This window comes from Phoenix dactylifera, chromosome 18 (assembly GCF_051530095.1).
Source record: "Phoenix dactylifera cultivar Ajwa chromosome 18, Ajwa_hap1_PhDact_Kaust_v1.1, whole genome shotgun sequence".
Lineage (NCBI taxonomy): Eukaryota > Viridiplantae > Streptophyta > Magnoliopsida > Arecales > Arecaceae > Phoenix > Phoenix dactylifera.
The window spans coordinates 20,043,482-20,068,780 of NC_143207.1; the positions used below are offsets into that span (position 1 = coordinate 20,043,482).

At 38.3% G+C, this 25,299-nt stretch overlaps 1 protein-coding gene and 1 pseudogene across 3 annotated transcripts; both read right to left on the reverse strand.

The window, feature by feature from the left end:
* Nucleotides 1-4,385: 4,385 nt before the first annotated feature.
* On the reverse strand, nucleotides 4,386-8,778 carry LOC103724115 (nuclear transcription factor Y subunit B-2 pseudogene; annotated as a pseudogene). The gene is made up of 2 exons (XR_015974574.2): nucleotides 6,167-8,778; nucleotides 4,386-5,297 (listed from the first exon to the last, which is right to left on the reverse strand). The product of XR_015974574.2 is annotated as a nuclear transcription factor Y subunit B-2 pseudogene (transcript).
* Nucleotides 8,779-9,154: 376 nt separating this feature from the next.
* LOC120112332 (25.3 kDa vesicle transport protein SEC22-1-like) lies at nucleotides 9,155-21,488 on the reverse strand. Of its 2 annotated transcripts, none has more exons than XM_039131353.3 (6): nucleotides 21,298-21,488; nucleotides 16,092-16,324; nucleotides 15,314-15,474; nucleotides 15,069-15,215; nucleotides 12,817-12,893; nucleotides 9,155-9,340 (listed from the first exon to the last, which is right to left on the reverse strand). In XM_039131353.3, the coding sequence occupies exons 2-6, from the start codon at nucleotides 16,277-16,279 to the stop codon at nucleotides 9,257-9,259; spliced, it is 657 nt and encodes a 218-aa protein (XP_038987281.1). In that variant the 5' UTR covers nucleotides 16,280-16,324; nucleotides 21,298-21,488; the 3' UTR covers nucleotides 9,155-9,256. The 2 variants fall into 2 exon arrangements, with proteins under 2 accessions (XP_038987281.1, XP_038987282.3); XM_039131354.3 differs by having other exon boundaries at nucleotides 9,155-9,383.
* Between the last annotated feature and the right edge of the window lie 3,811 nt (nucleotides 21,489-25,299).

Genomic DNA, 25,299 nt, shown 5'->3' on the forward strand with positions numbered 1-25,299 from the left:
GATTGTCATGTTGTTGCTTGTTACTGTTGTTTCGTAATGGGAATTTGAGGTCTTGCACCAATAAATTGGATTGTTGCTGCTCTTATTTTTTATTCAAATTTGTCGACTATAACAAGCCATAGCATACATGTAATCATTATAACTTCGAAGCATTTTTCTCTAAGTTTGGCAGGTAATGTCAGATCATCAGTTGGCTAACTCCTTGGATTTTTGAGATGTGTGCCCTGTGAGCTGGCTGCCTGATGTACCAAAGGTGCTATTGCGAAAGACACACTAGCATCAAAAATTGTTGTGGGTTCAAACGAAACAAATTTGACAGCTTTTGTTAACTTGTTTTAGGTGCAACTTGTGCTTCATCATCTTGTTCTCAAAGTACTTAATATCGGCCTTCGGGTCTCTGTTTGCTAATTAATAATGCATCTGAGCTTTGCAGGTTAAAATGCTGACAAGCAAGCCTTGTATTTTTGCATACTAATGGTCATCCTAACAAATTGCAGATGTTTCTGTCTGATTTGAACCATCTCCACGTTTAATCAGCAAACCATGGAACTGAAGATTTTTACCCTCTCTAGTTCTTATTTCTTGTTCCTTATTTCAAACATAAGCAAGGCAAGCTCGATCTGGCTTCATATATAAATGAATAGCGGAGACCGTGGTTAATGATGGGTGATGGCAGAGTTTGTTGGTCTCGGTGGCTATGGTAGAGATCACCAGTGATGATAGGTGGTGGTAGAGCTTATTGATGGTGGAAGACGGTGATAGAGATCGTTAGGGTGGTGCATATTGCCGGCGGTAGTGGCTAGTGGTGGATATTGCCGGCGATGGAGGGTAGTGTTGGAGATTCTCGATGATGGGGGATGGACATCGAGATTAGAGGTAGTGGTGAGCGGCGATGGATGATGGTGAGGACTGCTAGAGGTGGCAGACCGCGGTGGAGTGGCAGTTGGTGATTGGTGGTGCAAATGGCAGGATAAAAAGTGTGCTTTTTTTCCTTTCTCCCTTTATTATTTTTGAATCTTTTTCTCTTCATAATTTTATGTCACATACGCCGGATCATTTTATCCCTTTCCCTCTATATTCTAAGGTTAAAGTAGGCTGACATGGTGGGGGCACTTTGGTCCAGAAAAAGTGAAAATAGTCATGTTCGCAAAGCAACCTCAGTTGATACTGCCAAAAGTGAAAAGGGTTAGCCCTAGGCTTGGAAATGGAAGCTAAATATATGTGTGTAAGTTCATTTGTTTATTTATTTATTTTTGTTCTTCTAATAAATTTTGGTATACGTACTTTAATTTTGAAGCACTTCACTTGTTCCTCTCCCGATGTATAAAAGCTTAACTACATGAATTTATATATTCAATATGAAAGTCATTAGAGTGGCATGGAGGGCTTAACACGCATTACACAGATGGAGTAGATACATGAAGACAAGAATGGAAGGTCGGAATTTGGACTGTAGGGTTTTTAATTTAAGGCTAGATTTGGATTACAAGGATGGAAGGTCAGAATAGATATCATCTTCCATTCCCGTCCATTTTCGTAACTCACTTGGACTTGGTATTTTTAGTTCTAATTAATTGATGTTGAATTTTTAGAAAATGGAATAAAATCATGTTCTGCGAGGTTACCACTAAAGTTGACTATGTGCTTGAGTAATGGTGGAAAAAATATATTCCTACATGTTAAATTTATTAGCATAAACTATATATTCAAAATATAATGTATCAATATTATCTATTGAATAAGATAATACTTTATAAAATATAATATATTAGATTATTTATATCCGTGATTAGGGCTGTTCACGAGCCGAGCCGAGCCCGAGCCTGGGAGAGCTCGGCTCGGCTCGTTTCACAGAAGCTCGGGCTCGGGTTCGGGCTCGAGCTCGGTAACGAGCTCTATATTGGGCTCGAGCTCGGGCTCGCTTGGCAAAGCAAAGGCTCGGGCTTGAGCTCGTAAAGCTCGTTTCAATTACAAGCTCCAGAACGAGCTCGAGCTCGGGCTCGTAATCGGACTCGAGCTCGGGCTCGGACTTGATAACAGGCTATTTTTCTCTATGTGGTCAGATTTTTATGAATTATAGTGCTGAAATAAAATTTTTCAGTGGGAGACTAGAGCTCGTTTGGGCTCGTGAGCTGCTCGGGCTCGGGCTCGGGTGTAAACGAGCCTCATATTGGGCTCGGGCTCGGGCTCGTTTGACTAACGAGCCAAGCCCGAGCCGGGCTTTTACCGAGCCAAGCCCGAGCCGAGCCCGAGCAGCTCGGCTCATTAACAGCCCTATCCGTGATAGCTCTCATGTGCAATACACATGTGAAACTCTAGTTTAAACAAAAAGAAAGAATATACTCCTTTCTACAGGTGTTTTCCCTCCATACTTTACATCATTTCCTAACTAAATCATAGGTATTGGGACTTCCTCTCACATGCATTGAATATGCCATATCCTATTTTGCATCATGAAAACCTCTATTTTTCTCCCACACATGCACACGCATGGACATGTGCCCGCATGCGTGACCACGTGTGCACACATTGGGTATAGACAAATATACTTTCCTAAGATTATGTGAAGCATTTTAATCAATACTTTTGGAGTAATCCTGAAGTCTTATTATCAGAAATTATCATATCATGTAAAATCTTTAGCTTCATACTGTATGAATGCCCTTCTAAGAATATCATGTAAAACTTATGATCATTATACATCTTGATTTGATGACATTTTCTAAGTTCTCTATTTATTGTCATAATAGCATGTATCAATAAATTCAATATATCAAAGATATTATCTCACTTTTTTCTCAAAAATGTATTATTGACTTTTTGCTGTCACTTTATATAATATTTAATAGCTATGTTGCATGTTTTCAAAAAAAATTGACAGGAATTTGTTTGAGATGGAGGAGGAAACTAAATTATTATCATCATATAATGGTAGCTAACAACTGTAAAAGATAATAGTTAATTACTTTTCCAAAATTACAAATTCTAGTTTGTCCATGTGGTGTGATAATATTATCAGTTGAGCAGGCTCCATAACAAGTACTAGATTGGAAATGCAGTGAAAAGAAATACGGCGACTTTGTAGCATGTTGCATAAGATTGTAAGTTTGATAGAGAGGTACCGTTAGATTTGTCTGAATTTGAAGTTAAGCAGTGCATTGAAATCTTTGTGCATAACCTTTATTGCATTCACAATGCATACTCTATCAACATTATTTTTGATTTCCATATTTGAGATTTGTTGCATGAGTTGTGGTGGCTTGCAGTGGTGCCACATGTATTTCCACTTCCGATTTCTCTTCCCCTAAAGTGTAAAAAGTTCTTTTCCTCTTATATGCTCTTATCATTTATAAATTTAATGTAAGAATGTATCCAAAGAAACTTGTAATTTCTCAAAAATGACTATGATTTAAATTAAACAAAACGAGAATAATAGCTAGAATCTTTACTAAATCTGTTTTAAATTCATCTCTCTGCCTGTTCTTGGTTTGCAACTCTACTTTCTCTCTCCCCTGATTACTTACTTTCTTCCCTTATTGTTGTTGTTGACCCATGTTCAGTTTTTATGTTTCAATATAACAGAATCATGATCTTAATGAATTCCATAAGTTAAGATCTTTTGCATTTTCTGAAAAAAAACAGGAATGAGCAAAAGATCAGTCTCATCAAAAACAGCCATGTATAAGTTTAAAACTTATGCAAATAAATATTAATGTAATGGTGCATAGGCGACATAAATATATTAAGGCTGGCTGTGGATTATGATTTTGCTTGTTGGTTGATTTTCCAGCACACTCAGATACCATCTGCCTGATAGCCAGTGAGAAAATTCAGTGTTAGATTTTTTTTTTTGTTAAAGAAATAGGTCTGTCCGCATTCAATTATCACACTTGTGCTTAGATGCTGTTTGCGAGAAAGGCAATTAGTTGGAATATCAAGTGTGATAAGGCGACAATGCGTGATAAGTTGAGAAAGACAGTCAATTGAAAATAAAATAAAAGTAAGAGAAGCATGGTGTGTCTGTAAGTAAGACTAGGAAACGCAGGCGTCTCCCTTAACTCAATATTTCTCCATCGACTTACTGAACTTTTCTTAGAAAAAAAAAACAAACAAAAAAAAAAAAAAAGAGATTGGGGGATCATAGCCATTCTCTACAATGCAAAACACGTATCAAGTTTTTTATATTTGCAGAGCACAATAAGCCAAAAAGAAAAAGCCACTTTCGCTTAAGTGACCAGAACAGATAACCGATTAAGAAGAGATCAGACAAAGGACTCGCAAGCACACATGCCATCTTTGTTCCTCGCAACAACTTATGCTGCAAGTACTTCGAGATGCTGGTTTATTACCGAAGTCGAAACTTAACATTCTCCACTCATAACCCTTGATAAAAGAACAATGCCACACTCCCTACTAATTACTAGCCTCCCTATCCCTTCACAACCAAACGCCAAGAACCACGTACACCTTTCTCCACTCCAAGTACATCATCAAATCCGAGCTCATCCAACCTTCTCTTTTCTGGGACCAAGACCAATTCATCCCTCCCTCCGCTTAGATGCCTCCTACATGCTACCGTTACATTCCGGGACGTATATACTAGCTAGTTTTACTGCTTGTAGGGAGCATAGGAATGGTTGAAGCCAGGCATCGGTGGATCCTGCTGGGATGTGCTTGCCCCTGACCCATCTCCGCCACCATACATCCCATAGTAATAGCCGCCTGCACCGTCACCATAGAGATGGTTGAGGTGAGGGGGGCCAGAAGGTGGTGGGACAACAAAGCTCGGAGGTGGCGGCGGCGGCGGCGGCGCAAAGAGTGGCGGGGCCCCGACGACATCGGCGGATGGGTTGGGGCTGCGATGTTTGATGATAGGCAAGGGCTCCCCACGGATGGAGCCGCGGTGGTCGCCTTCGAGCTCACGGTAGCGCTGGAGGTAGAGGCTGAGAGGCTCGATGTAGTCGTCGAAGCCGAGCTTGCTCATGGCCCAGAGGACATCCTCCGCGGTGATGGTCTTGCGCTGCTCCCGCTGGCACCGCTCGTTGGCCTCGCTGGTGATGAAGCTGATGTACTCCGACACGCATTCCTGGATCGTCTCCTTGGCATCATCAGAGATCTTGGCATGGGTTGGCAGCACCTTCCGCATGATACGGATCACGTTGGCAATTGGCATGAACCTGTCCTGCTCCCGTACTGCACACTGGCCTGCGGCCGCCGCCGCCGCCGCCGCCGCCGGGTTCCCATCAGTTGAGCCACCATAATTTGCGTGGTCTCCGCCAGTACCCGAGCCAGCCATTCTAGTTTAATTATCACTGGTAGTGAGTGCACGTTATAGAACTAACTAACAAGAGATCGTATTGGGAACATACACAGAAACTGAAGTTTGAGAGGAGAGACCATGAGAGGGAGGACAAGGGATCCGTTTCTCATTGAAATATATAATAATATCGTGGACCTTCCATGAAAATATGTACCAAATGACCGGCAATTTGAACTATTTCCGGCGAACGACGTGTATGCCGAGACTGGTTCGAACTCGAGCAAGAATTTAGGGCATGACAAGCCCTCTTAAAGTGAGATGTTGCATATAATTTTTTTTTCCTTCTACATTAAGTCTGAGCTAATCCCCACAATCGCCGTGCCTGGGCTAGTTCAAAGTTCGGAAGTTATCGATATATTACATATAACCCGCAGCAGTGGATACATATCAAATATACTTAAGTTTGGACTGGTCACAACGTTTCAATTGCCGGGAATAGTTCAAACTTAGAACAGAACTATATTGCAAATAAACTCCATATATACATGGCTCGCATTTTACTTTCTGATGGAAACAAAAAAACGGAAGAAAAAAAAAATCCCTCCTTTTGTGCGTGAAGGGAACAAAATTTAACCCTTTCGGATTTAGAGTCATTAAGCAAACTACTTCCATGGAGCAAACCACACCATTAGCCATTCTTTAATGTAACTAGTGGTGGAAATGGTAGAGAAAGAAAAGAAGAGATCCTTGATGAGAAGGAGAGGGGGAAGAAGATGAGGAGGGCAGTGGTGGGGATGGTTGGGTGACGACGGCCATTGTAGGGAGGGAAGGGGGGAGACATAGAGAGAGATAGAGATAGAGAGAGAGAGAGAGAGAGAGAGAGGAGGTGGTGGCGTCCGGCCATACCTCGCCGGAGTCGGTGGCTTAGCGATGGCAACGACGGGGCAGGAGGTGAGACGCGTGCCCTAGCAGCCTTGAAAAGCTAGTGTGAGACGAGAGGTGGAAGCCCGAACTATAAAGCCTAGCAGACAACGACAAAAAAAAACACACCTCGTCTTCTCTTTTTTTTCGTACATAAAAACACACCTCGTTACCATAAGAAGTCCTCGAGAACAGACAATCTTTAAACACTTGGACGATTTCAACGACTCTGATCTCGTGATACTGGCGAAGACCGCGCATCAATAGACGTGCCAGAATGAAACAAGTCATGCAGAGAGTTTGGTATTCTGGCGCTGGACTAAAGTGGTGATATGCAGCATCAGCATACACGAGAAGTTATCGTGTAGTAGACTAACATGCATGACGAAGCTGGCGCGAATGGTTCAATGTGCTTCGACCACATGGAGGAGTCATGTGGCATATTATCCAGGAGAAAGCATGGGCATCAATATTCACACACGATGCTACTGTGTGGTAGACTGGTATGCATGGTATGGGAAACCTCCCTCGTTACCATAAGCCCTCGAAAAGAACGATTTATAAACACTTGGAAAGGTACGGGTTCGCCGGACTAAGCGGCATGCAGTCGACCGAGTCCGCCTAATAAGAGATTGCCATGTAAGTCAACCACGGGCATCAAAATTCAAAACGTGAAGACATACCAAACTGTTCCTTCTATTTCCTAAGAAAAATAACCATTAAAAAAAGACAGAGGGCAAGTTGCAGAAAATTGAATTCAACTTGTTGGAACGGAGATGGCACATTTTCGCTAAATTCATGCTATATCTCTAATGTTACGGCACAAATTTGACAACGCCAACACCTTTGGGGCTTGTTTGATCCAGAAATACTTTTGACCCGGGGAAGTTTCGGTTGATTAGGATCATCCCAAATCCAAGACATGAGAAAATTTATAGGTCAGATCAACTGAAACTTTGTTATCCCCCTTGATCTCTTTCTCTTTCTTCTCTTCCACTTGCTCGCCAGCTAGATTCGCTCCTTTTGGCTCTTCTCCAGCCAAATGTGCAGCCCATCGGTCTAGATCTCTCCATTTTTTGTAAAATGGTTGAGGATATTCCATTAATAATGCCAAAAGGGGTGAAGGGGATAGGTATTTGTTGTTCAAGTTGATTAGGAGATGCGGAAATAGCTAGAACTGAATTCAGATTTTGACTATGATTAGGCCCTGCAGTGGTAGACCTGATGAACTGAGCCTACTACAGAACATTGATTCTCTCTCCTAACCACTCTATTCTATCTATATTATTAGAACACCAATCCAATAAAGAACAGTCTAAACTATCAGAATCGTCGGTTCCCCATGAACTCTCCCTTGCTCCCCTTCACTCTGCCTCGCTCTCTAATTCCATCACAGGCTCTCGATTTACACCCAGGCCTCCTAGTGTCCTGAACTCACAACTCAAAAGCTTAAACTGTTAAAAAAATGCTGATAAATACTGATTCAGGCTAATAAACCCATATCGTATCTTTGTTTATTAGTCGACATGGGACTCCGACAATCTTTACCATCCAATCTCACGGCCTGTTGGCTCCTCCTCAAGAAAGAAGGATCCACCCACCCAAGTCTTACTCAATCAAAGGATCGCTCAATCAGGAACCTTTATAAAGTGATAATGCACAATAAACCTGACTCTAATATTACTTGTCATGAACTCACAATTTAAAAACTTAAAAGTTGTTGAAAAAAGAACAGGCTTAGACTAGTAAACCTCTGAAATACCTCTTTTATTAGCCAATATAGAACTGACACTAAGCTGCCGTCGACTAGATTCGATACATACTAGACCACTGAGCACTCCTGGAGCCTCATTCTGTAGATCATGCAAATTGTGAAAGAGGGGGTGAAAAAGACTGAGGAGACTGCACCATTAGAAGCGGGATATTGGTTGGTACCCACCAAGGCAACGTGGCTGCCCGAGCACCCAACTAGTGCCTAGGGAGATACATAGGGGCTGCTGTGTCTCCCTCTCTCTCTCTTGCCTTGTTCATTGATTTATTGAACATTAACCAATTTTTTTCTTTAAGGCATATATTCCCCAAGAGAAAGAAGCTGAGTCTATTTATAATATGTTCTAGTAGATAATAACCGATGCTTTGACCTGTTCTTTCTTAAGAAACTTTAAATACTTTAAATCACTTGATAGAAAATTACCAAGTAAAACTAAAGCAATAAGATGAAAGATTTCATCATTGTATAACTGACTACAACAGGAAAGACTATGCACCATGATAAAAATAGTTACAAACAAATAATTTAATCATCAGAAATCTTTAGTGACAAAAGAAATCATCAGAACATTCATCATGGAAAGTACATCGCTAAATGTATATGCTGATGAAACATGTCTTATCACTGAATATATACTTCTGGTAATAAAAATATATTGATCACCAAAAGCAAAACATTTAGCATCAATAGTTTGTCACAAGAAATTGAAAATTTCAGTTACAATATAACATTTTTCATCATCAAAGATTAATATTTGATGACATAGACGAACTCATCATTAAAACTGATAATCATTGATAAATATTCTAAACATAAGCAGATTCGAGCAATGAACAGACAGCCAACTAACAAAAATTTGACAATTACATGAGCTTAGAGTTCATACAGACCCTCTTGTGGCCCATGCTTCATGATAGCTTTACGTTCATCAAGGTTCTTCAATCATATAACCAGGACAATTAAATCCTGGTGCTATTCATAAGGTTAAGCCTTTCCTCATCAGTTTATATGGAGGAGGCTGCCTTCATAAAGGAAGACCACAAGCAATTATCTTTAATTTTTCTGGAAAAACATGTCATTTGAATAACTAGTACTCTCTCTACTAATATATGCAGCGCTTAATCACATCATCCGATTTGTTTCCTTTCTACTCTAATGGCAGGTGAAAAGAATAGCACCCAGGTGTGTTTCTTGTCTAGCGGTTCTTGCAAAATAACATCTAAACATTGGTATAATCAAGCTGGCAATGTATACATTTGTATATGATGAACAAAAATCACAATTGACTCTTTCAATACATGGAATCACCATATCTTCTTTCTGACCCAAAAAAGAAGCATGACAACTCCAAGCACAACAGCAACTGGAGCCCACTTCCGAATCAAAGCCTGGTGCATGAATCACGATCCCAGATCAGCTATAGATTTATCACTAGTGAGAGAAAAAACAGAGAAAAAAAGGAGAAGATATAAGCACATAGCATGCTTATGCCTATCTGGTCCCTTGCTACCAACCCATGCGTCACTGCTATTCTACATAATGCATGTTAAATAGATGATAATATTGATAATAAAATAACTATAAATACTTCGTTTAGAAGAATACTTACAAATTATTATCTTCAAAAATGAAGACATGATGCCTATTGGGGAAAAGAAACAAATTGGAGAAGTGTATGCATAGCAATCAATGGACGTGCCAACAACCCATTATGTATTGAAGCAATGCGATTCTATCACTACCGAAAATGATAACAATACTCAATGGCCAACAATGTTCTGCGTGTGCATGAGGAGAATCAAGTTTCCATCCAAAACTTATCGAAAAAATAAAAGAAAAGAAAAAAGAGAATCCTATCACCTACACTGGCATGCATACAACTAGGTAAATACCGGGGTTGCCGCATAAGAAGCAACAGGGTTCCAATGAGTACCATAAGTACGAAGCACTTTAGAATTAAATCAAGGAACGGATGCTAGAAGGTTGCATGCATAAGGTTTCTCCTGAGAACTCCTTAGACCCTCTCCTAGGAGAGTCTTCTAATACACTAGTAGGCTTGTGGGCAATATTCAGGTAATTCTGAATTAATTTGCTTAAGACAGATGGAGCAGAAAAATATTGATTATAACAACACTATTTGTTGATACCCGATTGCAGTGTCTAACATTTTTACTAATAATCTGTTACTCTACATCTGACTTTGACTTGGAAGCTTTTTGTGTCATCCGAATATTTGCACAATACATAGCAGCAAACTTATAGTAACATCAATTTGCAATCTCGTCTCAGTTCTAGGTCACCCATTGGTCCATTGCTGTCTGATTGAACTTGTAACTCGACAAATTTTTCACTTCCGTTCTTTCAATTAAAAGCTAACAGATACTAGAGGCAAAATCACTATGAACTTGGCATCAAAAGCTGAACCACAGTAATTATATCTTAGTTCCATTTGTATAATATGGTGAACTCTCTATTAGCTGTCTTATGTTTACTGTGACATAAAGCTATAGTCTCTCAGAGTCCACTTAGGAAAAAGATCTTTCTATGCATAGAATCCTTAGGATCACAACATATAAGCTACTCAAGTTTTTGAAGACCAACCAAACATCCTTCAGCCTCAGATGTACTACATTCAACCTGATTTCTCGCAGCACAAAGTAATGTCCAGCATACTTTTGAACAGGCCAAAAAAGAGACTGCAGATATAGTGGAATATGTAACTTCTAACACTTCAAATCCTGATTCCTGACATCATAGGAACTTTTAACACTAAAAGGCATTGATAAGATGAACAAGCAAAGAAAAATTGGAAAACTTCATTAAATGAATTGCCCCAGGATCATGCCACAGTTTGGTCAATCAAAGCCACTGATAAGTGGAAATCACATAAGCCTGCTGCATCTTTGAATCACAAATCACTAAATTAAGATAACAAATATTTTTCCAGATAATACTCCAACTCCCTTGCAGGTTCTCATTCTCCATGTACTTTGGATAGAGAAAAGAGAAGTATGCAATCAAACACCGATATATATTACATCTTGTTCTCACTCTCATTCTTTCCTAGACTTCTGTTTGTCCCTGACACACGGAATGATTGATTAGATATAAGATGTTTTGCATCCCTAAACTTCATCTGTCCACATCCATCCTAAAACCTAACCCCATATTGGTAGGACAAGACTTGTTGGTTGGCAAGGATAATCTTGTAGATCAGCATCAAAATGTCCACCTCTCTATCTTAAGAGTGAAATGGTTTCTTCTGGAAATTTCCCATATACTCAATTTTGAACATCTTAATTAGGGCACAGAGGACCTCATCATGTAGGCGGTCAAGCCTTGTATGCACAGCATATTAGTACCTCATCATGTAGGCAGTCAAGCCTTGTATGCACAGCATAAACTATGTAAATCATATTTTATTTGGGGGTCCTTGGGCTATGTTACAGACTTTATTTGAACTGAAGGAGCTCTACATAAATAAGAACTTTAGGATGCCTAAGTGACTAAATAGCAAACTCAATCATAAACTAATGACATGGGACAGCAATATAAATCATAAAGTAATTAAAGGCAAACTGTTAACATGATATTTAGTTCAATCCACAAATTCTAAGAGTATATTCAAACATCCAAAAATAACATGCAATAATTCTTAGATTGTTTTCTTCTAGAAATTCTCAAAAGTTAAACATATTCTAGAACTACTGAAAAGGAGGTATAATTCGCTCTCAGAACTGAGATGCAGTTCCAAATAGACAAATTTGATCTGAATTCAAAAATATTATCATATTGCAATTTAATCTCTCCCCTTGATCAGACTGCATATTACAGAAAACAGTGTTCTAGGATTCCAGCTCAGATTAGAGTCTTTTCTTTTTTCAGTGATATAGTCCAAAGTCTCAAAGGAAGAAATTTTTCCTGTGTTCATCAAAACTTTTGATTTAAAAACATAAGGGCACATATATTTGCTTCAAGACTCGATGGAAGAATTTTGTAAAATTACAATAAGCCCCTTTTGTGGTTCTTCAGAGCATCCATCAATCATTTCGGCATAGAGTTATTTGGGAGAATCAAAGTTCGTGTATCTAAAGGCCAATGTGATCACCAATAATTCTACATATTCTTTTGAATTATTGGAGCGTAGGATTCCAGACCCTAATAGTCCACACTCCAAGCATAAAGATTTCACAATGAACACAAAATTTATCGCTTAGAGAATTTTCTATCTCCAGTCTTGACTTCCAGAAATAGACTTTTAATTCATGTAACATTTATTTAATACTTCTTTGCTCAAGAATGTATGAAGAAACTTCATGCTTATTAATATTAAATATGTTTATGTAAATATGTAATTTTCCCCAAGATGTCCTTTCAAATTAACCAATTATTACTTCTCACTCGTTGTTGTTAAAATAAGTTGTGTTTGTTTAACAGAGAGAATCAATTAGCTAGTGGTGAAGACTTCTCAAATTCTAGCTTTTCCAATAGTGGTGGCATGCTTTGGTGGATTGGAAAACTGAAAATCAATCATGTCAGTGACAGGTTGGTAATGGTTTATGGTGAATCTTGGCTCTCTTTTGGAGTGGAATGCTATCTGAGTTTAATGAGATATATGAGAAGTGTCATCATTTGGTTGAGGGAGCACCCTTTTTTTCAATTTTCGGGTGGATCGGGGAAGGGGAGAATGGTTGTTGTTGGTGTGAATATTTGAAAGTTGTTCTACCATCACGGTATTTTGAACTAATTTAGTTTGATAAACCTTAAACACAATGATATAGCCCAAGTACTTCGCACAAAATACTAGAATATATATAAATTCACGGTAGATAGAGATGTAGATGTATAATCATGTTAATTTTACCTGCCGATTTAGATCTCTTGCCTTGTCTGCATAGATGCGAGATTCAGATGTCAGCCGGGTTGACAGTTCACTGACCTCTGCATGGACAAATCGTTAATAGATATTAACAAAAAATGCTTAATGTTTACTATATATTAAGTCAACCCTCTCTGAAACTTAAGAAATAAAGAGTTTCTGCTTTCTGAAAAAATAACAATAATATGCTAAGGGTATTCTAAAATGGAAAATGCATGGCTAAATTTCCTTAACCCCCTAAAGGTAATTCAATATTATCTTATATTATTTCTATTTTAATGACTTGAATAAATAATGTAATTAAGTGAATCATGTTTTTGAAATAGAAAACTATTATCCTGATTTCAGGGTACACTAACATGTGAGATTTCCTCACCATATCACGGAGAGAAGTATCATCTAAGATACTATCATACTATAGGAGGCCATCACAGAATCCTACTAAAAGGGAGGAGCTGTTTAACTACAGCTCATATTTGCACAATGTTATCAAGCGCTGTTTTGGAGTACTAAAAGCTCAAGTTCGAGTTTGGTGTCATGACAAAGTAGACCTTGTTCACGTTTACTTTAGAATCCAAAGTAAAGGTGTACACATATATGTCAGGTGCGTATGGCATAATTAGAACTATTGATTTTTTATGAATTTCAAAGCAAAAGGCAAGTTTACATAAGAAATTATGCAATTAATTAATGGCTTTGGGAGAAGCTACAAAAACTGTTTCATTTTTATTGTTAATAAGATGAGGCGCAAGGGTGCAGGAGGCCCTGATTGACTCAGATTCAACTCAAAAACAACAGGAACTACATTTAGGTTTATCAAAATATGAATCAGAGCTATCAAAAACCAACTATAACTAATCAAAATTGCTCCAAAGTCTAAGCTAGATACACAAAATACCAACTCAACCAACACCAAGTCCAGTTGAACCAGCCAAATCATGATCATGTGCATAGATTGAGTTCTGATTCAAGTTTGAACCCCATAAATATCATCTAAAGCAGGTCTAGAGTAACCTTAAACCCTCCCGCTAACTCATTTTGCAAAAAAAAAAAAAAAAAAAAATCCAATAAACATGACCCAGAGAAAAAAATGTTACTAAAACATGTATATTTCTAAGAGGTGGTCTCTTAAATAATTCCATGAATCAGAGGAACTACATTTAGGTTTATCAAAATATGAATCAGAGCTCTCAAAAACCAACTATAACTAATCAAAATTGCTCCAAAGTCTAAGCTAGATACGCAAAATACCAACTCAACCAACACCAAGTCCAGTTGAACCAGCCAAATCATGATCATGTGCCTAGATTGAGTTCTGATTCAAGTTTGAACCCCATAAATATCATCTAAAGCAGGTCTAGAGTAACCTTAAACCCTCCCGCTAACTCATTTTGCAAAAAAAAAAAAAAAAAAAAAAATCCAATAAACATGACCCAGAGAAAAAAGTGTTACTAAAACATGTATATTTCTAAGAGGTGGTCTCTTAAATAATTCCATGGATGTGTACGTAGAATTAGTTTGTTACATGAACAAAGTAACACCAAATACACCCCTAAAAAGTATTTCTGTAAGGTCTACAAAAAACTATTTCAATTTATGTAAAGCAAGTTGTTAGGATATCTTACATAAATAGCTGACAAATCTTACAGTGTCAAAAGTGGTAAGGGAAAAAAAAGTAATTTATTTTCATAAGAACCAAATCGAGTTATCAGGATATCCCGTATAAGGAGTTGAGAAATCTTACAATGTCAAAAGTGATAAGAAATACAAGAATTATGGAACTTGCTGGCTGTAATGTTTTGATTTTCTTTGAAAGATTAATATATGAGGTTTTTCTTGTGATCAAGCAACCAAAGAAGTATACTCAGATCTAGAATGCAAGTTAAAACTTTGATCTTCTCTTGAAAAACAATATAGTAAATAGCTTACATAAATTGCTTAGCTTAAATAAATTGCCTTACTGTGAGATTGCCGATAGATATACTGTATAGAAGCAGAAAGTGTCAAGAAATGAATCAGTTTAAAAAGAAAAAATGTATAGTATGTTATGAATGCAATGCCACATCCGTCAATGGATAATATACATGCATGGTATGTTACGAATGCAATGCCACATCCGCCCATGGATAATATGTTTAAATCCTATTGCACATTTACTTATGACCAACTAAAACTCACTAATTTAACAAAATGACTATATGTAGAGCAATAAAGAAACAAAAGGATTTCAAACTCACGATCAAGTTTTTCACCAACACCAAGTACTTCTTGAACATTGCGAGTCATTATTTGGTGGACCTCATAAAGTTCATCATTCAGCTTTGCAAGGTTACGCTGGGTACGAGTATCCAAGTACAATTTCTTGGTCTTCTGTATGAATGTATCTTCATAGAAAAATATAAAGAAACAATAAAGCAGCTGAAATAATGAAAAATTAAACATGCGAACGAACAACGGGTGAGTGCAAATGAACAGAACATACCAAACTTGATAAAAGCATACGGCCTTGCTGCTGTTTCAATTTGATTCCCATTGACTCTCTCAAACTCGTTTTTGAGGTCTTCTAGGTATTGAAAAGCAAGTTTTTTGGGGTAAGAACGATCGCACATTGTCAAATAACAAACACGACCTTCAATGATATAGCTGTGCAGGTAGTCAAGGTAACAGTGAAACATGACATAACATTATGTGGCAAAAACAAGTGATATATAACCATCATATTGAGTATAAATCAATCAGGCTGCTCAGCAGTTCGAATAGAAAACTGAAGTTAGCAGTACCATTCATGAGGAATATACTAAAGGTCCAGCACTTCTTACGGCAAAGCTTTTTCGATGTGCCATAGAACTTCTACAGGCATGAAGATATTGAAAAGGATCAAAGGTTCTCATAATGCTATCTTTCCATCTCAAGTAATATACTCATTCAAAAAGAAAAAAATACATGAAGAGTGTCTGATTCCCAACTCACGTAAGTCTTTGGGGTAGAAAATTTAGCAATCAGAAAGAACTTATCTTTTCGCTAAAAAATTTAGAAATTTGAAAGAAGCTAAAATTACAATGGAAACATGTTTCTTAGGATAACAGAAAACATAATTCAACCAATAACAACACTCCAAAAGGAAATGACTTCAATTTTAAACAAGTTGCAAATCAACAGGATCCAATCACACAAACAGAAAATTTAGTACTATCATCCATAAATAGTGTACATATCCATTAGATGGTGTAAAACAATGAAATGCACACATCAGAGGATACTGAAAAAAGTAAGGACCAGTCTCAATTGACATTCTTGAAGCCTCATGCTGTCCTTTAGACAGGTTCTTAAACAAAAGCTTTGCTTGCTGTTTGTAGAATTCAACATCTTTCTGATCACGGCCATCATCCAACCCTTCTGCTAATGGAAGCCCATCAGTAACGCGTGCTATCATTGTCAGCTTCACCATCTTATCTTAAACTAAGAACTGAAGCAACTGTTCTTTCAAAACCACCTGGATAAATAGGAGCAGACATTGACAAGTTTAGAATCTGGATGTAACAGTTGATTAATATTGCCGCTCTGAAACTGATACAAGTGTCAAAACAAGAGATTCTTACTTCATAGCACAAATCTAGGCAAAATTGAGCAAATAAGACATGTTAATTTGATAGCACCAACTCATTTACTTGTTGCAGGGATGGTAATCTAAGATAGCATCATGAGTTCTCAGGGGCTAGAAACTCTGATTTGCATGACTGTGCATTAGTGTCCCAGGACCTAAAAAACAAGACGGTGATTGCCATGCATGAATTGCAAAATTCAGAAGCAGTCTAAGCTTGCCATTGAGGGGATGGGCCTGCCATTGAGAAATGACAAAATTATTGAAATAAAGTAATCAAAAATGTGTGTATAGCTCATCCCGTCAAATTTCATGTGCTTGGGTTAATAATGACAGGTTTATGACAGTCGTTGTGATCATATTATGACAGTCTTGGGAATATACTTGAACATGCTGATTTGTTACATTATACCAATAATGAAGGTTTAGTATACCTCGTTGTCTAACACAATAAGAAGTAAGTCAGCCCTATTCCATCCAAACGGCCTTTTTTGGGGGGAGAGAGGGGGGGAGCAATTGCTTATCCTCTGACAAGAAATAAACACTTTGTCAGATAGCAAAGATTGCCGAAACGGGTGGTTCAACCTGTACCGAACCGAACCGATGCTAAGTTGGAATATTCAAAAAGTGTTTTCAATTTGGTTATAATAATCCTCCCCTCTGCGTGATTTAACGATTCAAGAGCCTTTGAGGCTCTCTCTCTTCCCTCACTCAAGGTCCACAGTCGGCCAGCATTGATGATGGCCTTCCTCTTCCGCATTGACGTCTCCTCTTGCTCGATCAACGTGCCATAGAACATATGGTCCTCATCCTCGTTTATCTCCGCCCCTTCAAGAACCCTAGCCTCAGATGGAAACCCTAATCCTCTTCATCTTCCACATTGACACCTGCACCAGCCCCACTGCCAAGCTCCCCATAGTCAGATCCCTCGTCTGCTACTTCCGCCAAGGCCACACCAAGCAGGCCTCCTCCTTACCTGATCCCACCCCCCTCCCTCCATCTCCACCTCTAGGAGCTGGCGCCCCCACTTCTTCCTTTGCTGCTTCGACGTTGTGAAGTCCACGCCGATAAGATTCCCCCACCCCCTCTCTACCCCCCCTCTCCTTCCTCCCTCCCTCTCCCTCTCCCCTTCTTCCTCTCCACCTCCCTCCTTGTTTTGATACGCCCCAGAACAGCATGATATGAACCCATACCATACCAAATCGGTCACCAACCGGTACGAGCCTAGTACCGGTTCAGCAAATGTTAGTTAGACAATATAGAAAATTACATGTGGAGGGGAAGTTGTTTGTCCACCTAAATAGGAGAATCTTATTCTCCCTAATTGCCATTTTGCCCTTATTCGCTCTTGTGTTTGTAATAAAATCCAAATCTTTCATGAAATTTAATGCATTTTGTTCTCTCTCAACTTATGCTTTCAACCAAACACCAAAATCCCCTATTTGGTGGAATATGCCTTATCCCTCTACAATCTATGGTAAAACGGTATAACTTGTCCTTATCCGTCCAAATTTTATTCTGCATCTAAACACAACCTAATATATTCCAAGGTTGTCAAATCAGTTAGGCAGTCCTAGGCATTGACCCCTTCAAAGGCGTAAGAAGGAAATTAGATGGTTAGATGAGTGCTTGAGTAAAAAAATCTTAAAAATTAATAAAAGTCATGTTTTCGTATATAGTCATATATAGTTCATAAAATGCACATCAAAGAACAACATATTGATTAATGTGAGGTTGCCCTTTTCTTTTCTAAAGAAGAAAGGAGGGAGACTCATTTGCACTATAATTACCTAGGTCCACATGCTTAGGGACGCACAACCCAAGACTTCAACCTAGAACCTATGATTGCTAAGCAGAAGGGTCTGACCTCTAGGGCAAGCCCCAATTCACAAGATTGTCAACTACCTAAGTTATGAAATAATAAAATCTTTATTTAAGTACTTATGCTTTACTTAATGATTTTCCTGTTAAGTAATTTAAAGAATTTGAAGCTTCTTAAAACATAACAGGTTAAAGCATTAATTAGTATCTATGAGCACATCTTATAAATGGACTCAACTTCTTTCTCTATTGGAATAAATTCTTTTGACTTGAAAAATTATCAAAAAATTAATGCATCCAATAAACCAATTAACGTGGCATTATATATCCCTGCCCAAAAGGGAAGGGGTTGATAATAGTGAATGAGGAGCCCAGCTAAGACAAAGGTAGCCCTTAGGCACCCGCATAGGCAATCCAATGTAGGCACCTTGGTTGCGGCTTGTACTGGCCTTTCTATATTCCCACCTATTGTTGTGCTTAAATATTTGCTGCAATATTTCAAGCACCCATATCCACACAATGTGGTTTTAGCGAACCATATCACATCCCAAAAACAAGTTATCAAATCCAATGTCCATAGATATTGCAGGTTTTAGTCAACCATTTCATATCCCAAAAACAAGTTGTTGAATCCAACTTTGAGAGATATTGCAGTACAATCTATACTAATAAAAGACAAAAGTTAACCATAATGTCTCTCAATGATGAAGGATTTGTTTTACTATTTACTGAAAAGAAGTTGATTTACAAACTACAAGTTTTTGGGCCCTAAAATTATTCAACTTGAGGCTCCATCATCAGTAAACAATAGTACCAGCAATTAATTTGATGTCCTGTCTCAGATTCACAAGGTTCACTCCCTAGGAGCAGCATTCTTTGATCAGGATTGCCAAATGGTTTCAGCCACACAACTCTCACTACGCATAGTTAGAAGAAAAATGAAGCATAGAAGGTAAGGCAGGATAGTTGAATGAGGAGCCGAAGAAAGGATGTAAAAACCTAGGATTATGCTCAGATCATAGACCAATCTTCAAATAGGTGGGCTGAACTTTAGTGAAAGGAGCTTTAGCATAAAGCCCCAAGAATTCTGATCTGCTATATTGTTGATGATTAGGCTTACTAGATTAGATCCTCGCACAAAGAACAGGCAAGTTCAACTAGAATATCTTCTCCCATAATGTGAGCGGATTAAAATACTTGTACCAGGTTGATTAAAATTTCTTTTACCAGGTTGATTAAAATTTCTTTGATGATGAAGAAAAAGATGTCACCTAGATGATGCTTGCAAAGTTTGATTTCTGACCAAGTTTCGATACTAGATTTTAGGTTATGATATCATGAATGTCTATAAAAAAGATGGTTTTCAGTACCGCAATGTGTCGGTCTGCATCGTGCATACCAAGCCATACTAATGGGAAACTGATACTCAATATGACCCCGTATAGAGTGTCAGTACCCATAATAAGACCATACCAATACTGTGCCAGTTAGGTACCAATAAAGGTATCATTACCAATAAAACTTGATTTAATAAACTTCCAAGACTTAATTCTTAATTTTTTTATTTTGTAGCCTAGCCTTAGATCTTTTAAGCATAAGTACTGTTAGAGCAAAGGTAGACAACTGCTTGTTGATGTGCATGTTATCTACCATCTTGATGCTGATCAAATTTATCTTATTAGCAAACATTCTAGTTAGTTACCTGGCCTAGTGGACAGAATTTTAAAGAAATAACTTTTTCAAAGGTAACCATATGTTATCCTCGATGCCTCAACAAAGAAAAAAAATCTAAGGTTCCTAACTTTCCAAATTTATTGCCACATTGCATGTCGAATAACACTCATGTTTATTCCTTTCCTCCTAATAAAGGTTTTCAGAATCAAATCATCTTAACACTTGCTCTAAAAATTATCTTATGAAAGGCATCAATCCACAATTTAATGGTTATAAGGGGAATTTAACATAACTTGTTGATATGGATAGGAAACTAATAAAAGCTAAATGAACTTCCATTTCTTTTCTTGGGGAAATTTTGTACATTACCTTCTATTTTTACATATTATGTTTTCATTGCTTTCTTTGCATCTTCTATTTTCGATTAGCTTCAAAAGTACAAATGGGTATAGAGATGACAGCAAAGGTACTCTTCCATTTACTAGAACAACGTGAGAGAAGATGAGAAAAAATAATGAGCTACAATAAAAATTACAAGATAAATTATGCAATTAGAGTTGCAAGGTTTCCGGTCAACAAAAATCTATGCCGCCATCACTTTCCATCATATATCATTTCAAAAGCATCAGGAAATACTCCTTAGGCTAGCGAGGCTAGACCTTACCTTCACAAATCAGTAGGGTAATATATGTAAGTCATTACTACAGTTTTTGTAATCATAATTACGATCATCTGCCACTCTTGGAAAAGACGATCGCACAAGGAGGGGAAGAAAAGAAAGAGAAAATCTATCGCACTCTGTTGAAGTTACAGATGTGAATTTCTAAATCTTCGTTTCTAGATTACAGTCCAGAAAATTGAAAGCCCTATGAACCCATCATCCTCATTCATAAACAAATGACGTCTAGATCATTTGGTTTTCCCATTCATCCATATATCTTAGATAGCAGCTATAGGAAAAGAAAACAAGCAAAGAAAAGAAATTTGCGTCAAGAAGCCATGTCGAAGCAAGCCAATACCAAACTTCTAAGAATAATCATAAGTCGAACTGCCAACGAATTACCATCAGCTGTCCAAATTCGAATCCTATCACGCTTCTTTTTTTGATAAATAACGCCAAGAAACATAAGGAAACGAAATCGCCAAACCCTAGATCTATTACCCTCACCCAGATGAAAAATGAATCCATAAAGAAACATAAGACGGCCCCAGACCAATACATCAATCGATCAACAGAAGCAGAACTGTCGGAATCGAGAGATCTCGGGAAATCCAAAGCCGATGGTGAATCACATGAACATCAGCCCGTGCTTGAAAAACGCATGGAAAAAGATGAGGATTGGGAGGCGATCGCGGGAATCAATCGTTACCTGCGATCTCGGCGTGCAACGAAGGTCGACTGGGCGTATGAGTTTCGTTGAGATCGGGAAATGGCGGGCCTCGAACTCTCCTCGACGAAGTTATCGGCCAGGGAGTAGGAGAGGGAGGGAGAGGGAGAGGAGAAGCAGCGGCTGGAGAAAATAAATGGGAGCGGCGTTTGGGGGCTGAAATAAGTTGTGCCGGGTTAAATTAGTTGGGATATGGTATACAGTGGTGCTAAAATTCCTGCAATAATTACTCACCATGAGAAGGTAAAAATCCTTAAATAAATCGCACCGGTATACCATATTCCGGACAACCGCCCGCCCCGGCAGAGGTACAACCAATCATGCAATTTAGAACGGGCTCCGCCAAGCCAATACCAAAGGAATAGTAACAAAGCATCCTGGCGAATATCAGGTGCCCATTTTGATGACAGAATAAAAGGTATCAGACGAGAATTTATTGGCAATTAGTAAGCTATCAAACTCATTTCCCAAAGAATTCTTGTCTTCATGCCCAATTTTGAGTACGAGTCAAATTAGAATCGATCCTATAGTAGTTGGGGGTTGTTCAATCCATCCGCCGACGCATAGCTTGTCATACCTACTTTCTACATCCAAAACAATCCTAAATTAGGAATTTATTATAGGTGAAGTGATTTGATTATCAATTAAATTCTAGAGATACTCGGTGAGTTCTCATCATTGTATGGGTCTTGGAGCATTGTAAGTAACCCTGTAACTCTCTCTTTTAACAAAAATAAAGATTATTGAATTTTGAAGCTCTTTGCAAGTGTTACTTTAGTGTTGTGGCTCTACCATGCTATAGTGCAACTCTGTGTCAACTTTTATGCGACCTAAAAGATCCCTTTCATCTGATGTGATTTGCAAGGCCATATCAAATGCAGGTATGTAGCAGCCCAGAACCTCACTCAAAAAAAGCTAGCTATAAGATATTTTTTGGATTCTTTGGTCCTCTATAAATACCTACCTAAGGCATAGCAGATAAGGCCATAAGTTCTCTTGCTTGTAAACATCCCTATCTCTTTTGTAGCTTTATTAGAGAACTTTGTTTGCCCCGGTGCATACACTTTGACTTCACATAGTGTCAGGATCAAGCGCTACCATTACACCAAAATCTGCAGGTGTTAGTGAAGGCGCAACTTTATTTCCTTAAACTAGCGCAGGAGCCCATAGCGCTACGAGTCGACTCCGACCAAGCCTCGCCCGATTCCGGACTCCGACAGGGCCTCGCCAGTGGGTTTAAGGACCCCCTAGTGGTATAACCCACCCTACTCCTCCAGCGCATCCACGTTGGCAGGCGGTAGGACTGACTCGGCCATTTAGGCCTCCGCCAACGTTGACTCGGCCCCTCAGGCCTCCGCCAACAATCCCCCCTTCTAACGTGATGCCTGAGTTTCGAACTCGAGACCTATGGCTCTGATACCAATTATCAGGATCAAGCGCTACCATTACACCAAAATCCGCAGGTATTAGTGAAGGCGCAATTTTATTTCTTTAAACTAGCGCAGGGGCCTATAGCGCCACGAGTCGACTCCGACCAAGCCTCGTCTGACTCCGGACTCCGACAGGGCGTCGCCAGTGGGTTCAGGGACCTCCTAGTGGTATAACCCACCCTACTCCTCCAGCGCATCCACGTTGGCAGGCGACAGGATTAACTCGGCCCTTCAAGCCTCTGCCAACATTGACTCGGCCCCTCAGGCCTCCGCCAACACATAGCTAGATCCCCATTTATATCCTATATTCTCCTTTCTCTCAACTCATCTCAAAGTTCATGATTGTATCTCTTTTTATGATCAAAATTGAATTTTGATACCTAATTTGATTGTAACAACTCAGGACCTTAACCAAAAATGCTATCTACACCTTGTTATTTAGATTCCTTAGCCCTATATAAATATCAAAATATATTCAATATATAACTGATATGGGACTAAACTAGCATCAAAAGAACCAAGTCTCAAAAATATCCAAATCCTTAATTGTGTTGCTAAACATGTTTCTTGACTATTAGATCTAGGAAACTAGTTCGCGAGCAATTATTGTCCAAGTTTTGTTCTCCTAGTTATTTGATTGAGAATTGGTCGCATTCACATATGGTGTAGATAAGTACCATTCATATCTATATTTTTTATTATCCAAATCCAAATGCAACTCCTTCTATGCATATTGATGCACTAATGATCTACTTCATGGCTGGCTCCTGTTCTATGAGATGAAGAAGTAAGGATGTAATTTGGACAGTTTGCTCGTCGAGAGATTGAATGTTGTGGCCTATTGGGTAGGTCACTATCAGAGACAAAGTTCTTGTCATTAACTATGTTCGAAGTTGCTTGACAATATTGAGATAGAATCATTAGTCCTTAGAAGTAAAATCAATAATCTCTATCTTCAAACGAAGATAGGGTTCTGATCACGAGAGAGAAGTTGTGGGTGATGGATAAAAAAATATTTCGATGAATATGGACATAGTTAACATGTTGCTTTCCTTTTCCCTTTTTTGTTCGTTATTGGAAACTAGGTGGGAGCTAAGTTAAAAGGAGTTTCTTCCCTAAATAAAATAGGGCCTTAAAGTTTTCAAGAGATTGAGAGAGGGAGCCTAAGTTAAAAGAATATCTTTCTTCCCTGCATATCTTATTGCCTTTAGGTTTTGCAACCATCTCTTTTAATGCTCGTCAAATTTTCATAATTATCAGTAGTCCACTAATATAATCGAAGGTAATAAAAATATGCAACCAAAGCTTAATCCCTATATTCTATTGATGATATTAGTAGTTAACAATTTTATGAAATATATATCATTTAACAAACTTGCATGCTATTTGCAGCATGATAATCTTGTTTGAGTTATGCATTCAAATACTAGTCATTCGTAGTGTATTTTCTTCGAGGATTTTTGGGCAAAATCCTTTAAATTTATTTATTCATGTGGTGTATTTGCATTAACGTTTTAGTGGGAAACTCTTTTGCCAAGTTTGATGTCATGAACTTTTCTAATTATGCAGGCCTAGGATAAAGTATTATTCTTGAATCAAGCTAGGTATGCCACTAAAATATATCTATGTCACTGGTTGTGTGAAGTACTTACGAACCAGCATCAGAAAATGTATCATAGTGTGGTCTGGTAGACTACAATATCTTATATTTACTAGGTTTGATATATCATAGAAAGTCGTGATGCCAAATAAGGAAACAATTTTTCTCTTTTAGCGTTTTAAGAGGATCTTAGAGCAAGGTTCATGTGATTGAAGGATTTATGTTCTTTTGGACATTTTATAGATTTTCTAATGCTACTTTTATGAGGATGTATTGAGTTGCCATATGGAACAATTGATTACCAAGAGATGGGGAGCGGGTGGGGATAATTGATGGAGGGTTGGACGTAGATACCATTTAACAACTCTTAGCGCATTAAACTTGTTATCTAAGTTGCAAAAACAGTGAACTCAACCCTTTCATAAATAAATTGAAAGAATTTGAGAGGAGATAGGAAAGAAAGTAAGAAACGTTGTTTGGTTAGGAGATAAAAAGGAGCGAAGAGGTCGAATATCCTTTATTTAGATAGTTAAGAAAAGAAACAAAGAGGTTTCTCTCCTAAATTATTTTCATCTTGTTAAAAATGAATACATTTATTTTTTTCTTTTCTTTCTCTTCTCTCAATCTTCGAATTCTCTACCCTTCTCTTGTTTGCTTTTCCTTTTTTTTTCCTCTCCTCAGGGGAAGTATTTCTGCACTCCAACTTTCAGAGAAAATAGTTATCTTTCGCATGACATGTAGACTGTAGCTTGTTCTGTATACAATGCATGGTTAAGCATTATATCCTTCATATTTCTTGTAAAACTCATTAATCATAGTTTGAGGCTCCGTCACCGCAGAATGGCTTCAAGGGCGCGAAGAGAATTTAGTTTTTCAAACAATGATTTTTTGCCTAAGATCCGGATATTCAAGCCGATCCCCACCTGATGGTACCAACCAAGATGGCGTGTTTAC

Excerpts from the sequence above, each read along its gene's own strand:
- LOC120112332 (XM_039131353.3), bottom strand. The coding sequence starts at position 16,279 with ATGGTGAAGCTGACAATGATAGCACGCGTTACTGATGGGCTTCCATTA. Across the intron at positions 15,475-16,091 it reads ACTGGTCCTTACTTTTTTCA|CTATATCATTGAAGGTCGTG; the intron begins GTATCCTCTGAT and ends CTACCTGCACAG. Across the intron at positions 9,341-12,816 it reads CAAGAGATCTAAATCGGCAG|GCTTTGATTCGGAAGTGGGC; the intron begins GTAAAATTAACA and ends TTCATGCACCAG.